At 34.8% G+C, this 17,894-nt stretch overlaps 1 protein-coding gene across 2 annotated transcripts in view; it reads left to right on the plus strand.

Annotated features, from left to right (window-relative positions):
* Nucleotides 1–17,894, plus strand: part of LOC136971995 (alpha-1,3-mannosyl-glycoprotein 4-beta-N-acetylglucosaminyltransferase B-like) — a 98,607-nt gene that overhangs the window by 57,688 nt on the left and 23,025 nt on the right. For both annotated transcript variants that reach the window (XM_067266531.1, XM_067266532.1), the window contains one exon: nt 13,052–13,418. In XM_067266531.1, coding sequence (XP_067122632.1) covers nt 13,328–13,418 — 91 coding nt within the window. In that variant the 5' untranslated portion in view covers nt 13,052–13,327. The remainder of the gene's footprint in view (nt 1–13,051; nt 13,419–17,894) is intronic.

A 17,894-nucleotide genomic window follows, 5' to 3' on the forward strand; every position in this document is an offset into this window, starting at 1 on the left:
TGATATGATTTATTGATATTTTTCAAATAATTAAATAAATTTGAAAATTTTTTACATAAAAAGATTGTGTAACTTGGATTGTTTTATGCTAATTAGGCAATCTGGTTAATTCTTAATCGCGGAGATAATCTTACTTGAAAATCCGGCCGCCACTAGCGCCAATTTTACCCTAGCGACTGAATCTTAAAATATATATATATATATATTTTTTTTTTTGAAAATCGAAATCTCATACTCGGGACAGTATGTATATCAAATTTGGTTGAAATCTGCCCAATAGTTCTTTCTACAGAGAGCTCTGAACATCCTTAACCTTGTATTTAACTTTTATAAAATGTTAGAAATCGTTTAAATTTGAAATTTTTTGTGCTTAGCGAATGCAATTTAATGTTAATTAATATAAACCAGTTTTAATTTAAATCATTTATTTAATTGGAATTAATTAAATTGGATAATGATTTAATTCCCTCCTCTCTCTTCTGATTTTGTCGATAAAGACGAATAGTGAGGATGTAAACTTTGTAATTAAATAATAACAATTTTAAGGTCTTAATTGTATTATTAGAAAGTTAATGAAGTTTAAAAATGATTTATTTTTTGTTACAAAAAAAGAAAATTGGGTAAAGTTTGCCAATAAACGTTGATTAAAAGGAGGAAATAAAATTAACATGTTTGTCTTTCTGCATTGCAAAGCTGTATTTTTAGATTCGCATTCTGTATAATACAGAGAATGAAAACAAAGATTATACTTTATTTTCATTCTACAGTTTTGTTCAGACAATTCTCTTACAGAAAAATTAATTAAATTGAATTAAACAGAGCAGTAAAGATTTCATTTCCATCCTCATTTAGCGCACGGGTGGTCACACGGGATTTTCTCGGTATTTTAGGAAAATTTTAGGGAATTTTACGTGTAATTTTAGGGGCCAGTTTTTCATAAATGTCCTTCTCGGTATAATCACCCACGACCCACGTGTTGCATGCCCACGTTTTTATTCCACTTTGAAATTCTTTAGAATTCCACCTGAGATATCGTTCATATTTAATTTTATATTAAATGTAGATTTGTAATTTATTCTCGTTTCAAACTGAGCTTAAAGTAGCATCTAATGATTTGATCAATTTAATATTTAATGTATTAAAAATGTTTAATCACGAAGAAGAAAACGATGCAGTGAATGGAGTCTTCGCTAATTTTATTTTATTTTTTTTTTGGAAACAGGTGTGTAGAATTTAAATCACTAATTTAAAGTATTTCCTCTCTTGATTTTAATGCGATAGAATAATTTCCTGCTTTGGAATAAAAAGTGAATGACAAAGTGGAATTTCTTCTCTGGGGATGTCAGGGTATAGAATGTCCTCTGGAAATTAAGGAAGGAAAAAAACATTCTACAGGGAAAAATGCGTAAAACAGGAGCTTATTCTGTATCCAACAGATGTCTGTTCGCTTGACAGGATGAAAAAAAACGACCAGATGAAATGGTCTTTTTTTATTGAAAGAAAAACCCCAAAAAGACAAAAATGTCAGCTAGTATGGAGAGAGTAAAAAGAGAATAAGTATAAACTTTTCTAAAGCATTCTGGTAAGATGAGTAATTTTATTCAAGTATTCATCGTTATTGCTCAGGAGTTAATCATTGTCGTCCAGGTACTCGTCGTTGTCGTCCAGGTACTCGTCGTTGTCGTCCAGGTACTCGTCGTTGTCGTCCAGGTACTCTTCGTTGTCGTCCAGGTACTCTTCGTTGTCGTCCAGGTACTCTTCGTTGTCGTCCAGGTACTCTTCGTTGTCGTCCAGGTACTCTTCGTTGTCGTCCGGGTACTCTTCGTTGTCGTCCGGGTACTCGTCGTTGTCGTTGACTCAAATGACATAGAGACTAATTCGTCTTTCGAGTATATTAGCAAAGAATTGCGTATTTTACTCCAAAGAAATGTTTATTAATAATTTAATTGAATTATTCAAATGATTATTTTTAAAATTAACAATCGAAATGTAAAATATTCCAGTTCTGCTCCTTACAAATTTAAATAATAAATGAGATGATATTATAAAACGTTTGAATCTCTAATGATTTACAGGCGACAATATCGGTGACAGATAATTATAGAGGGTAAGTGTTTGTTTGACATCATTCAGAAATTCATAGTGCATCCAAGAAGGAGAAATTTAATTGGCAAAATGTTATCACACGAGTAACTTAATACACGAATTAGAATTAATTTTAGTCATTAGATTATCAGAAAACAAAGGATTCGTCTCTAATCTTTCGTTGAACGTGCGTAAGAGGATTTGGGAATTCTTTTGATGGTATCTCTCGTGAGTTTATTAAAGTAAATTCTTTTCTCGAGGCCAAATTTATACTTTTGAATTTTCCTTTGTGATTCAAAGACGAAGAATTGATTGGGTGATGTTGTTTATTGTTAACTAATTTGATAAAATCGAAAGAAACTTATTTTATAGATTAAATATTTTACAATAGTTAAGCATTATTTAATTGGAAACTGCATTAAAAATTCAGTGCATCTTTGAGAATGTTGAATCTTTAAAGCATTCTCTCGTATTTAATTCGAACGAATAATTATCCCCTAAAGTTTTCAAATACCGTCTATTTCCTAAATTTTCCTCACATATTCCCTAAAGATCTTCTTTAAATGATCTAAAAATAATAATTGTTGATTAACGAGAAGAAACTGCAAAGGAACGAAGAAAGAGCTGCAAAGTAATGGAAAGAAACTGAGAAGGAAATGCGAAGAAGTGGAGAAAGAGCTGTGAAGGAAATGCGAAGGAACTGAGAAGGAACTGAGAAGAAAATGAGAAGGAACTGAGAAGGAAAGGCAAAGAAACTGAGAAGAAAATGCAAAGGAACTGAGAAGGAAAGGCAAAGGAACTGAGAAGAAAATGCGAAGGAACCGAGAAGGAAAGGCAAAGGAACTGAGAAGAAAATGCAAAGGAACTGAGAAGAAAATGAGAAGGAACCGAGAAGAAAATGCGAAGGAACCGAGAAGAAAATGCGAAGGAACCGAGAAGAAAATGCGAAGGAACCGAGAAGGAAAGGCGAAGGAACTGAGAAGAAAATGCCAAGGAACTGAGAAGAAAATGCGAAGGAACTGAGAAGAAACTGTGGAGGAAAGGAAGACGGAACTGAGAAGAAGCGGAGGAAAAGCTGAGAGAAACGAAGATGGAGCTGTAGACAAAGGAAGAAAGAACACAGGAAAATAAAGATTCGTGATTTGTATTTCTGAACATCCTCTGAAATAATGTTGAAAGTGGAAGAGAAGAATAGAAAGAAAGGAAAATTGACTTTAATTTCAATAAATTTCTAATGTTGAATGTAATTGTAATATCTGTTTATATTCATGTTTTTGCATTGTGAGATAATCTTGAATCAAATTTATAAATACAGATTTCAGTTATTAGACATATTTAAAATATAAAAAAAAATAGAGCTGTACGGTATGAAGATCAAACAAAAAAGAATAAAAGTATGTTTCATCGTTATTTTAAATATTTGTGAAAAAGTCAATTGTTCTAATTTTAGAAATGTCTTAAAAGATATATTTTGCACGTTCAAAAATCTTGCGTAAACTAGATTTTTTGCGAACTTCATTAAAAAAAAAATTCCTTTACTATTAGATAAAACTATTTCACTCAACTCAGTTCTTCTTATCCAAAATTCGATAAAATTCCTTGAAAATTACTTCATAAAAATCCCTAATAATAGGAATTCCCCCCCCAAAACAGCCCTGAAATCCTCAATAATAGGAATTCCCCAAAATTTTCCCCAAAAGTCAGTTCTCAAAATTTCTAATAATAGCAATTACCTAAAAATTAACCCTAAAGTTCCCTAATGGTAGTAATTCTTCGAAAATATCCACAAATTTGTAGAATAAAAGATAAATTTGCTAGGATTTTAACCTTTTTCCAAGGATAGTTAGAGTAGTTAAGTATCTATAAATAATTTGGCTCTTGTTTAATTTGAACCTCATCCAAATCTTCGCTCTTCGTATAAATCTACTTTCAACATCAGATAAATTTTTCTCAGCCTTATTTTCCTTACACAGCAATCCATTTTCTGGATCAGAATAAGTTAAACAGATCCACTCTTTACTCGAGAGCATCCATAAATCTTTAACACTTTTGCTATGAGAAACGGATTATCGCGTGTATTAAGTGTCCAGAAAGAGGAAAAAATATATTATTAATTATCAAAATAATAATTTTCAGAGCATTAATTGTTAATTATAGGTTTCTATAGGGTTTTCTATCAAAGAAAAGCCTTTTTGTAATGCTCTATTGTGTATATTTGCTAGGAGAATCCTCATCAAATGGAAGTAATTGCTGCAACCTCTAACAGTCATTTCATTTTCCTCTTAATAATTGCCTCACATTTCATTTGAGTTTACTTCCTTTCTTTTCGTTTCACTTGATTGTTGCTCTTCTTTCTCCTTCTGGACACAAGATAAAGGCGACTTTTACTTTTTTATTGTCCAATTTCTTCTAGATCAACTTAATTTTTAATTAGTGTAGTTTATTATTATGTGGGATAAGGAGAGAATAAGTGTCCACTAGTTATAGGGCCATACGATTCATACGCTATATACCTGTACTTAGTCTCCTGGAAACTCAGTTTGTGATTTATAAATGTCTCCAGGCACAACTTCCTTAACGAGTAAGCTTCCCCTATATACTAGGATTTAGATATGCAAGACGACAAACACATTTGTCACCTATTCCCCTTCCAGATTTATGATTAACGACATCCTCCCCCTCCTCACTTTATTATCTTGTTGACACTCTTGTATATATCTATTTTCGCTTCTTAGTGCACATAAATCGTACGAAATTTATCCTCTATCTTTCATTCTCCGTCCAAACTCTATGCTTCATTCTCCTACTCCATACGCCATCTTTCATACTTCATCTTCTATCCATCATATTCCATCCTTCATTCTCCATCCTTCAATCTTCATTCATACTCTATCCTTCATTCTTCCTACTCCATACTTCATCCTTCATCTTTCATCTTTCATCCTTCATCTCCTATTCTTTGTCCTTCATCCTTCAATATTCATCTATTCTTCATCCTTCGTCTTTCGTCTTTCATCTTTCATCTCCTATTCTTCGTTCTTTATCCTTCAATATTCATCCATACTTCATCCTTTGTCTTTCATCTTCCATCCTTTATCTCCTATTCTTCGTCCTCCATCCTTCAATCTTCATCCATACTTTATCCTTCATTCTTCCTATCTCCATACTTCATCCTTCGTCTTTATCTTTCCATCCTTCATCTCCTATTCTTCTGTCCTTCATCCTTCAATATTCATCCATACTTCATCCTTCGTCTTTTACTTTCATCTTTCATCTCCTATTCTTCGTTCTTTATCCTTCAATATTCATCCATACTCTATCCTTCATTCTTCCTACTCCATCCTTCGTTTTCTATCCTTCATTCTTCACCCTCTATCCATAGTTACTAAATCTGTAGAAGAGAGTACAAAAAAAACGGAGGGAGAAGTTAAACACGTGACTTCATTGATTGACGTGTCATCCGATACAGAAAATATCTCGAATCGTTAATGCTTTTTTTCTCTAAAGCAAAGAGTTTACACGTGTTTCGAGTACGAAAAAAATCGAGCAACGAGTTGCTTATCTTTCCCAGTAAAAAAGTGAAAATTGTATATGGCGCCATCTTTTATCAGATTTTAGTTTTTTAAATGTTTTATACTATTAATTTATTATAAAATGGCAAAAGGTTTAATTTTGAGGGTAGAAATACGTTTTATATTAAAAAAAATTGTAAACGATGATAACGAGTAAAGTCGTCATTAAGCCCGACCCCACTCGGGATACGACACACGATCCACTCTAACTCTCCACCCCTTCGACCTTTAACATCCAAAATTTAATGGCGTCAAGAGATCTAATACACATACCTCCCTGCAAAATTTCAGAAATTTTCGACAAAGGGTACGTGATTTTGTTCACCCTCTTCGAAGGTGAACAAAATCGCGTCCCTCCAGACAATCATCCATACATACAGAAAAAAACCCGAAATTTTTATGCATTCCTAGACGTTTCAAGGTCGCTAAAATCCCTTTTATTGTCGGACATACACACAGACAGTCGTTTCTTAATTAAGAGGGTTGAATTGTGACGTTTGAAGGACGGTTTTTACGATCCGAAAAATAAATTTTACGATTGAAAATTGCTCTTTTTTTCGAATTGTCTTTAATTAATTTACATTACAGTTTTTTTTTCTCGTAAATTAATTCCTTATTTCGTATACACGTACTGTACTATATAGTACATTCAATTTATTTACATTTAGAAGGATGTAATTAAGCAGTTGAAAGGTATAGGAGCACCCTTTAACCACTTAATTTAGTCACTTAATTGCTTAATTTAATTTACTAATTTGCATATTTTATTTTAAAGAAAACTCCATCCTCCACCCTTCTTACTTTACTCTTCACTCTCCATACTCCATCTTAAATAATCTATCTTTCATCCTCCATCTTGCACTCTCCACACTCCGTCCTCCACCGTTTATCCTTTATCATCCTTTGACAGAGGATAGAAGGATGCTTCTGCACTATGGAGAATAAAGGAGAAGGGGGTAGAAGGAGGATAGAAGGATGCTTCTACGCCCTTCATCCTTTTATAAATGATGAAGAGTGGAGGATGGACTTCTAAGTGGAATGGTTATGGAAGCAAACATAAGAAATGTTCCGTTTCGTATGAACTGTATCATTGGTTTGCTAGCTCGTTTTCCCCTAGAAGAACCTTTTTGCCATCTAATTATTTACTTATTAAGTTAACTCCTTTTTATTTATGATGTTAGCATCATCATTTAAATAGGAAGACACGTAGAGGTAGACTATCCTCAATAAAATATATAAAATTCCTGGACGGAATTTCAACTTTTTTTTTCTAATAATTTCTTTTCGAATGATGAAATTATTCTTCCTGGACAAGTAATTATGAATGTTTAGAGAAAGAAAAAATTGAATTTAAAAACTGCATTTAGATAAATGTCGATAAGAAATTTGAATTTCCTCCAAATCGTTTTATTTTTCGTGATTTATCTCGAAACTTTTGAACAAATGCGAATACATTTTTATCAAATTTGCATTGGTAAAGATCTCATTTTTGACGTAATAAAACTTTTCCGCAAAAAAGTAAAGGAGATAAGTCCATTTAAAAACATAAAAATTAAATTAATTTGGAAGATGGAGAAGCTTCTCTAAGTAATTCTATTACTTATGTTACTTTAATTATATGTTTCCGGGTGTGTAATTAAATGTTTTTCGTGTGGAATAGGTAAATTTCTGAACTTTTGTACGATTTAATTCTAAGATAAGTGATATAAACCTCAAGGAAAAGAAGAAACTTAATAATTTGCATATCTTTTAAACAAAATTGCATCCTCCATACTCCATACTACATTCTGTATTCTTCATTTTTCGTCCTTCACTCTCTATCCTCCATTTTTAATCCTTCATTCTTCGCTTTCTATCCTTCATTTACCATCCTTTATCCTACACTTTCCATTCGTTAATCCTCTATTCTCCATTGTTCATCCTTCACTTTCTATCTATCCTCCATTGTTTATTCTACACTCTCCATCTTTCGTTCTTTATCCTTAACCTTTCATCCTCAAATCTTCATCCTCAACTCTCTATTCTCCACTGTTTATTCTTCATCCTCCGTCCATCATTCTCCATCCTCCATCCAATAATAAACTATACAACAATAATAGAAACAATGGATGGATTTTCAGGAGTGCAATTCCGATGGATCCTGATGCAGACAATTAGATATTGTCGGATTTAATGAATTTTTCTCCACAAAAAATTGTCTTTTTAACTTAAATAATTTGCATTTTAATATATTTTTCTTCATCAAAACGGTCCATTTTTAGACATTTAAGTTAATTTTTTTTGTTTTATTATAATTTCTGTTTTTAAATTTTTACTTTTCCTCATTTTTATGTTCCTTGTTATCTTTTATGGACGTTTATTTCTATTCTTTTAACTCCGGATTGTTAGAAAAAGAAATCAATTTTTATTATCGTTTTCCTTTCTCATTTTAAAATTTCTATCTTCTTTTTTTTTCTACAATTTTTTCCTCAAAATTCTCATTAAAATCTCTCATATTTGGAAGATAAAAATCGAGGATTTTCTTCTCTCCACGAGCTTCTTAAATTATCTTAAATAAAAACTTTAATTAATTTAATTAATTAATTTTATTTACGAATATTCTTTCGGTTTTATAATTTTATTACATTCTAAATCGAACATTTTCTGATCTTTATCTTCCTGATCTTTCTTCTGGAGTGACTTTTCCTCCTTTTGTTCTTCTTCTTCTACTCAATTTACCAGTTTAAACTTGCAAAATTTCCTTTTTTCTCTCCCTGAAAGTAAATAAACAAATTTCTTTATTTATTTAATTTTTACTTTATTTTTAGAATTTACATATTTAAATCCCGGATTAAATTGTTTTTTGTAAACTTGTTCTTGCATCTTTCTTTTCCTTTCTTCATTCAGTTTATCTTGTATTTTATTTTCCTTTTAAATGAATGTAGAATTAAGTAAAAATTCGTGTTTTTTATGTTTTATTTTCGAGTGAAATTTGCAGAAGTTTAAAGAAAATTAGCATTAAGAATTTAATTAAAAACGAGATTAAATATCCGAAATTAAATGACAATTAGTGGTTTTTTTTAATGTCGTTTATTTCGAAATAAATGCAAAGAATTGTTTAATTTTTCTCGTTTTATCAACGTAATCTTTTGCATAAATCAACAAATTCTAACCTCTTAATTCGAGTTTCGTATAAACAAATCCTTTATCCTTCATTTTCCCTCTCCATCCTCCATCCTTCACTCTCCATTCTTCATCCTCCATCTTTCATCTTTCACTCTCCATCCTCCAGCCTTCATCCTTCACTCTCCATCCTCCAGCCTTTATCCTTCACTCTCCATCTTCCATCCTCCATTCTTCACTCTCCATCCTCCATCCTTCATCCTTCACTCTCCACCCTCGATTTTCCATCCTTAACTCTCCATCTTCCATTCGTCATTCTTCACTCTCCATCCTCCATCCTTCGTCCTTCACTCTCCATCTTCCATCCTTCATCCTTCACTCTCCATCTTCCATCCTTCATTTTTCACTCTTCATCCTCACACGTAAACAAGTAATTATTTTGTAATTTTGGCAAATTGTAAGAGGAATTTAAATGATTTAGATTACAAGAACGGGATAGAGAGAGGTGATGAAAAAATTTCTATCCGGTCATGTGACTTCTGCTAGAAGAACAAAGCGGGATGCGGAGCGAGTCGATCTTCTCGTTTATCCAGCATCCACTCGATCTGTCGGAGAGTAAGGAGTGAACACGGCTTATAAAATTGATTAACGCACTTTAATCTATTATTTTGGTTATCCTTTCGATTTTCTAGATGATTCTTTCGGCCGTTGTTGACGGGTTTTCTGAAATTCCTCCTCTGTGGCCGTTGTTCACAGGTTTTACTGCATTAGAATTACCGTTTAAGATATTTCGAATGTAATATTTATTTATTTCTTCCACTCTCGCAGATTTCTAAATCATTTGATTGAGAAGAATTAACAAGATTTATCCAAAATCACAGCGGAAACTCATTAGCATAATTGCTCCTTTGCATCAATTTAGCTTCTTTTCTTTTATTCTGTTTGCTTTTTTTCTTAACAAGAGAGCAGGAATTTAATTGTTTTTGATGTAATTTCCTCACCAGAGGCTTGTCTTTAATTAAGAAAAACGTGAAGAACATCCCGAGGCATTTTCTTCTCCACGTTTCACTTCGACATTTCTCTATCATTTTGACTTAATTTTTATCTTTTAACGTTTACGGAAGACATAAAAACTAATTTTAAAGGTAATTATACGTACTAATTATCAATTTTTTACAAGAATTTTTCTATTTTTTTACTCTCTTATACATTTAAAACAGCAAAATTTTCGTTCCATTCTTTATCCTTCATCACCTACAATTTCATTAAAAAGTTTTAAGTTTCACTGGAAGAATAAATTTGAATTTTTCTTGTTAAAAATATAAATTAAATTAAAATTTGCATTTTCTTTTTTCCCTACATTTCCCTATTTTTTCTGCAACATATGCTTATTTTTTCCACAACATTTTCCTATTTTCCCTATAATATTCCCTATTTTCCTTGCGACATTTCCCTTCTTTCCCTGCAACATTATTCTATTTTTCCTACAATATTCCCTATTTTTCCTACATTTCCCTATTTTTCCTACATTTCTCTATTTTTTCTATAATATTCCCTATTTTCCCTATAATATTTCCTATTTGCCTTATAATATTCCCTATTTTTCTGCAACATTTTCCTATTTTTCCTGCAACGTTTTTCTATTTCCTTACAACATTATTCTATTTTCCCTACAATATTCCCTATTTTTCCTACATTTCTATATTTTCTCTATAATATTCTTTATTTTTCCTGTAGCATTTCCCTATAATTTCTTGTAACATTTCCCTAGTCTCAACATTAAATAAATTTAAAAACAATTTTTACGTTACGAAATTGTATGTAAAATATGTATATGGATGCATATAAAATATTTAAACTCGAACTTTAAAATATTAAAATTTAAAAATGTTTAGAGGAAACTTTGAAAGTTTTTTTTCTCCCTGGAAGCATTCGAAACGATATTCATAATTAAGATACAAATAAAATAAACGAGGAAAGATGCTTTGGAGGTGTTCTTCAAGCTGTTTGTCACTTGGAAGCATGCAAATGGAGGAGAAAATGCTCGGGAGGAAATAACTTTTGTTAAGATTTTTCAAAAGAAATTGCCAGTTTGTTCTCTCCTAAAAACGTGGATAAGAGTAGAATATTTAATAAACAAGTAATGAATAATAAATAGCAGATTATTGCTCCTGCACGCTCGTCTGGAGCCGAGCTAAGAATGGAGATAAGCACGAAAGACTCGTATAGAAATAAAGGGGGCTGACTTTATCTCTTGGTGTAACGCGAAACTTTTTTAAATATTCCCAACGAATTTATATAAAATGAGCCTTTGTGACGTCGACAAAAAGAAAAAAGATTTATCGAGAAGGACAAGCGATAAGCGTGTAACGGGATTGTCAATTCCGGAAGGAAGTGCAGCACGTGGTTTCCTGGACAATAACACGAGACAAGAAAGTAGTGTTCGTTCAGTGTTCGAAATCCGTCCCTTTTCGAGGCTTTATAATGGATAAATTTCCTAAATTTATGTTCTTTTTTAAACATTTATCACGAAATAAATCGTGATTTTTATCCTAAAAAGAGCATATTTAAAGGTATATTCAGTGAAAAACATTATCTTTTGACACGCTGTTCCACACCGAAAATGTGCAGAAGATAACATCCGGGCTTAATTCTCGGAAACTAGAAACGAAAGTAAAATGACGTTGTCATGACGACCTTTCACTTTCTCTTCTACTCTCCTCCCACTTAGTGTTTTTCTACTCATCTCGCTTCATCTGGAAATGTCTCTTACAAGATACAAACATCCTCCCTCTTCTCTACTTCATCACATTATAATGATTCGAATGAAGAAAACTGTCTTTGATCCGTCCGCTTGTCGGTACAAACAAGCGAAGTGTATGGATTATAATGGTGTAGAGCAGGGTTCAAGCATCTGAGCATTTTAATTATACATTATCTTTTCCTTTAACCTCCTAAATTGGGCACGTTTCAATATATATTTATATATAGGAACCAGTTTAAGCTCCTATATAATCGAGGTTTGTCCTATAAAAGTTATTTATATAAAAAACTGATCGATGGATAAGTTTCATCGATCCATAAATAGTCTCCTACTTTATATAAAGTATAGGGTATTTTTTCCTTTATTTTTTTTCTTTGTTGTGGATCTGCTTGCACGCTACTCCTCCATATTACTGAAAGGTTTTTCTCTTTAAATGTATCATTAATAGGAAACAATAGCCAATAAAGTACACAGTGTATCTATCTATCTATCTATATATATACAGTACACACACACACACCATACTAAATAAAGGACACCGTTTATAAGTGTACGAACGAGCAGCACAACAGAACATTTAAAGAGTTAATTCCTGACTGACACACACCATTTAATTAAGTAGTGTTTAATTAACACGCGAATTTTCTGGCTAACTGGCTGGTCGTGGGTTCTCACCTGCCAACTGACTGGCCACGTGAAGTTTTCCTGGGCCAGTTTCCTATAGAAAGTCCTCACTGTGGCATCCCCCTAGGCAGATCATCCACGTGTCGCGTTGCCGTATACAAACACGAGCATTTTCCTCTCCCCCATTTTCAATTGGCGAATTTATAAACAAAAATAGAAATTAAAACAATGGGAAAATGCCTGGTTTGTGTTATAAACACATCAAATCTTCTTTTTGGGTTTATCCAACAAGTGTTTTGCAGTTTGTCTGTCAATTTGTTAGTCTGATGACTGACAAACAGAATTTATCTGTCAATAAATCGTGCCACGTGGACTTCTCTCCTCCCAAGAAACACATTGTTTCCGTTCTGCACACACTCTAAAATCTTGCAATGTGCCTTACAGAATTTTTTTACCAGGCTTTACTCGGGGAAACCCCCCAAAAGGGGTGTGCAGCTGAGCCCCGTGCACCCCCAAAATTCGTTCTGGTTATCTAGAATGATACTGAATCACCCCAACTCTCTAGATTCTTCTGTTAATCCCACTTCCTGTGCACCCTCCACGAAACAAGACTCGACGAATTTTGCAGGGATTTAAGGGATAATTTTTTTAAAAAAACAAAGAATGTTCGTTCCTATTTCGTGCCTTGTTCGAGTTACACAACCATTCCTCTCATATATTATTAATTTTTCATCGCCATTTCGAACTCTCACTGCAGTCATAATTCGCTCGAACCTCTTCCACACGTCTACGTAGTTATTCACCGTTTAACGTCACAGAAGAATTTCATTTTTAAATAAAAACATAATTAAACTTTCCCGGTTTAAAAACTAAATATTTTCTTTTACTTTTTTCCTTATTTTAGGGCGTTAAAAGATGTTAAACCGAGCCTTAAAGTAGGAGCGATCGAGGAGAACAACGCGCGATAAATGGTAAAGAAAGATTGGGAAAAGTATCACCAGGCGGCGCTGTAGCAACGTCACTAATCGACATCCCCCGTCAGTGTGAGCTCACACGTGCGAGCGTGCGGTTCATTCGAGACAGAGGTTAACGGGGAGATGTGCGGAATGTGGATGTGCGGTGTGTGGATGGCCACGATCGTCACTCCAAGCAAAGAACTCTTCCTAATTCAACTCTGACCATGAAGGTCCGACGTGCGGCTCTCGTACTCTACACCTTCATATTGGTTCTCGGTGTGCCCTTCTTCATATTCTTCATCCTTCAAGGACCCGGTGAGTACGCATCTTGTTTTCTCTTACGTCCCCTTTACCGAAATCTCCAGTTGACGCACGGTTTAAATTTGCATACGAACCAGTTTTGTGTTGGGAGTGCCAAACGGATGATTCGAGTCAGGTTTCGGTATGTGCCCCGTGCTTAAATCCAGAACCCGTATGCAGTGTATATACATACTTCCTCTCTCGTCGCGTAAACTTAGGCTATTGTTACCCCTTTTTTAACACTTGTATTGTAGCTAATAAGTCTAGTGCTGGCTGGAAAAGAGAACACCCCCTCGAAACGCTGCACATGTAAGATAATTGTAGATGGCTCGTCACTCTTAACGTAACGGCGTAACGCCGGAAAGTATGCTGAGTGTGTCGAATTGTAGTTAGTTCAGGAAGTTGTCCAGGAGTCGTTCAACCCTTGTCTTTTTTATTTAGGTCAGAGGCTAAAAATGTGTGTCGAAGGGGATCGAAGCGCGGGCGGATTTTAAGAATAGCATTTTTCAAGTCGTATGATACTGGGGGAAAAAAAATGGCGGATTTATTTCGATAATTGTCACCTTTTCGGTCGTTGAACCAGATAAAGGTCACGCTCTGAAAATCTCCAAGGGCACTTCGAAAGTCTGTGTGACGTAAGATTAAATACACCGAGTGGCGAGCTATTGTTTTATGTAGATGGTAGGAAACGCGTTAATTTCGCGGCCTGACGTTACGCGAAAAAAATCAACACGTAGACGGTGTTATTCGGTTACATCTGCGTAACCGGGTGTGTTGTAAGTGTTTGTTTCCAGGGTAGAAGATCGATAATAAATCAAAAAATACAGCTGATCGTAACGAATGCATTTTTTCTGAAAGTTACTCGTTTTTCCCCTTATTTCTTCATCTCGTTAGGGCTTTTATTTCGATTATTAACACTTCAGTTCGACTTTTCGCTTGGATCTCGTCCAAAATCACTCTTTTACAGTAACGCATCCCTCGTAACTTCTTACTATTGTGGTTCGTTACGTTTGTTTAATTAAAGAAGAATGAAAGAAACGTTAAAAAAAAAACAACAAATTGCGTTACGTCAACTTAATATAAGAATTTAAATTGCCTGAAGGTATGAGAATTGCTGACGTAATCAAAAGTACACACGTATCAGCATTTTCTGGTGTTCTCTCTATGGTTCCACAGGAAGAATTTAAGCAATTTTTCCCTATTTTAAGTGTATGCTAGACATTGTTTAGAACCCGTTTAGATAATTTTTATGAGGGTTATTTATAACTGCAAAGTAAATAACCCCAATAAACCGTTGTTAAGGAGTAACAATGCACACGCTTTCTACCGTTACACGTCACAGTTTCCTTCGATTTCTTCCCTGATTTTTGCATTTAAAATAATAATTCGTAACACATAATTTTCGTAACTTTATTGACTTGTTTTCGAGTATGAAGTGCGCTTCTTAGATATCGATCTGCGTAAGAGCCGAGTTTTTTTCGGGGTCAAAGGTCGAGGTTATCGTATCTTTCAGAAGCAAATGTGAAAACGTAAGAAATGTAGCGGTTGGGTAAATGAATTTGCTACCATTTTCAACACCCCGAGCGGCACCCCTCTTCGCTGACGAGACATTTGAGACACAGAGCAGGGGGGTGGAAGCGCCAAAGGAAGTGCACGTCACTCTTTCTTCGAGGGTGTCTTTCACTCAGAACTCGCCGAAAACTGCTAATCCTTAGCCAAATTTATGCTAATTCGGCTTCGGAGTCGCCATCTTGCCCTCGTAATATAACGTTTTCGTGCGAGTAATTAAGTAGAAAGTGAAATCGAAACCGTAACCGCGGACAAGTTGGGTCATGTTTAAAGCTAATTTATTACTAACGAAGATAAATGGACGATTGGATCGATTCGTTGTCAAACATTTTCATTAATTAAAACTCGAAAAGGAGCTTAATAACTCATTAACTCTTTCTTCTCGCCCAGATAACGGCGTTCCGGTCACGTGGGCTTTTTATGCAAATTAGCTCGCGTGCAAACTCGCCGCTTCGATTACGAATTGGATTTTCGGACTCGTCGTCTCGGTTAAAAATAATAATAATATTTTGAAAGGTGATTGGTCCAATTTGGTTCCGTTTAATCAATTCCGGCGAATAATTGAAGTGTTTAAGTAAACAAATGAGGCGAAGTCGGGATATTTGGCAGCGTTTGGTGGTCGGCAATGGCTGATTTTTCCCTTTTCTGCGAAGTTCAGAGGCAATTTTTAGGGAAATTTAGGGTAGATACTGAAGTTTCCTTTGAGTTTTTTCAAAAAAATCCCTCAAAATATTCAGATTTTTACTCAAAAAACGGAATTTGTACGGGGTTTAGCGTGGTGCTCGAAAATCACCGGAAACAATTTGATTTTTTTTACATGCCAGCGCACTAAAACAGTAAAAAATCACTTGATTGTGTTTTCGGGATTAAAGTGGGCGTAAAATTCTCTTCCGTTGAGAATACTTTGAGGGCATAATTCATAAAAATGGCGTCTAAAACACCATCTCTGTACCTAGAGTACACGTAGATGGGCGAATACATAAAAACGCGTTGTACTCCATTTTTTGTGGGTGTATTTTTAGAAAACCCTATTCTGAAAGCAGCCACACAAGACAAGGATGGTTTAAAAAAAACCCTTTTATAAAATTAGAAATTGATTAATAAGCGGTTAATTCGGCGCCATTTTAACGTGGCGGAGGCAGTTGTGAGCGAAAAGGAATAAATCTTGACGAAAATCGGGGCGAAGGAACCGTTGGATTGCCAAAAATGAAGGAGGGAAGTGCCTAAAATCGGTAGAAAGTTCGCTTGGAAGGAAGCCAAGAGGGGGGAGTGACGGTTGACAGTTGTAAATGAATAGAGACACCGACTACACTCCGGGTGACGTCTAAATCCTCGCGAGATTCCCCCGCGTGCAGAAATCACGTGTGTCACTCCATTGGTTTCCCAATGGTTCTTTTGTGGTTTCGATGGAGTAGGGAACCACAAAAGACCCCCCACGTTCTTTTGGCGCGTGATTTCGGGAATTTATAAGGAACGGCGAGCGTAGAAACGGTTAAACGAAACAGGATGTACTTTGTTAACTCTGATTAAAATATAAGCGGGTTTTAAAATTGTTCAGCCTCGAGCACGTGACCCGAATTCTTTCCCGCGTAATCTGCAAAGGTCATCGAGTGTTTATAACCCGCCGCGACCTTCGACCATTCGTTTATAAGCGGAAACGGAACGACCCTTTCCAACGCCGAGTAACAAACTGGAACACGTGTTCTGTCGAAAGGGGGGAAGGCAACGAGTCTGTTACTTCCATTACGTCTGCAGGAAGCGGAGAAGGTCAGAGGTCGAGCGTTAGTAATTTTCTAGAACCGCCGTTGGATGGATTTCCCGTTCGTTCGGCTGTCTGTCGACAGTAAACAGATTTCTGGAAGGAAATCTTTACTTTTTTTTAGAGTAACCTCTAATCTGTAATTATTAATATAAGATTCGTGTTCTGCTACCCTTTTGGGAAATGGCAAGATGTTACGCTTTCAGGATTCGTGACGTGCGTGCGTGAGTGAGTTTGAGAACTAAACTTTAGCAAATTGAAGCTAAACTAATAGAAAGTTTTTTCCTCGATTTACCTTACTTTACGCTGCCTAACGGAGATCATTCGATTTAGAACAGTGGAAGTAATCAGTCGGTGCGCATTATACGTTGCTTACCTGTTAACTGAGCCCCGAATAATGAGTATTTTATGATCCGTTTGACATTTTAATACCCTTCTACCCCTTGTTTCTCTAATTGCTCTTTGATTAAACTTCTTTAAACGAGCGACGTTTCCTGAAGATGCCGGAAGGACCTTACTCGAAACTCCTTTTCCGATCCTAATTAATGAAGTATGTTACTCCGATCATTGTTAATATTAACAATAGAATGAAGGTGAGTATTAAAATTTAATTTGCATAGTAATTAAATGCTCGAAAATCGTAAAAATACGCGCGGTTTGTATCGATTTGCTACCGTAAATCGTCGCCGGAGACTTTCGTAGTTTTCATATTATAAAGGAGGATTAGCTTAGTTCAAGTGTGTTTCTTTGCTTCAGCGGGCTAAATTCATTTATGTTTAATGTTCTAGATTGGTTTTTTTATGTCGTTTAATGTTTAATTTTACGAAAATGTACGATTTAGACGGATTTTTTAGGTTTTAATTCGCACTATCAAATCAGTTTCGTGGAACACCTGATTGAAAAATCACGTTTTCAATCGATCGAATCTATAAATTCGTCCAAACGTAGATAATTCGTAGCGGATAATTAATTACTATTTGCAATTAGAGCATAAATTCTCGAATCGGATCGATAGATACGACAAAATTGACAGTGTGTTGCATTTGCACAAGGAGGAGAAACGATCCTCTTGGATCATCATCCAATCTGGAGTGTATCCGTTTGAAAGATGCTCGTAGCAAATAGATCCTCTCCACTCATCTTCTAGTGTAGAAGTTAGCTAA

The sequence above is a fragment of the Centruroides vittatus genome, unplaced genomic scaffold (genome assembly GCF_030686945.1).
Source record: "Centruroides vittatus isolate TY-2023 unplaced genomic scaffold, ASM3068694v2 contig_2747, whole genome shotgun sequence".
Taxonomy (NCBI): Eukaryota; Metazoa; Arthropoda; class Arachnida; order Scorpiones; family Buthidae; genus Centruroides; species Centruroides vittatus.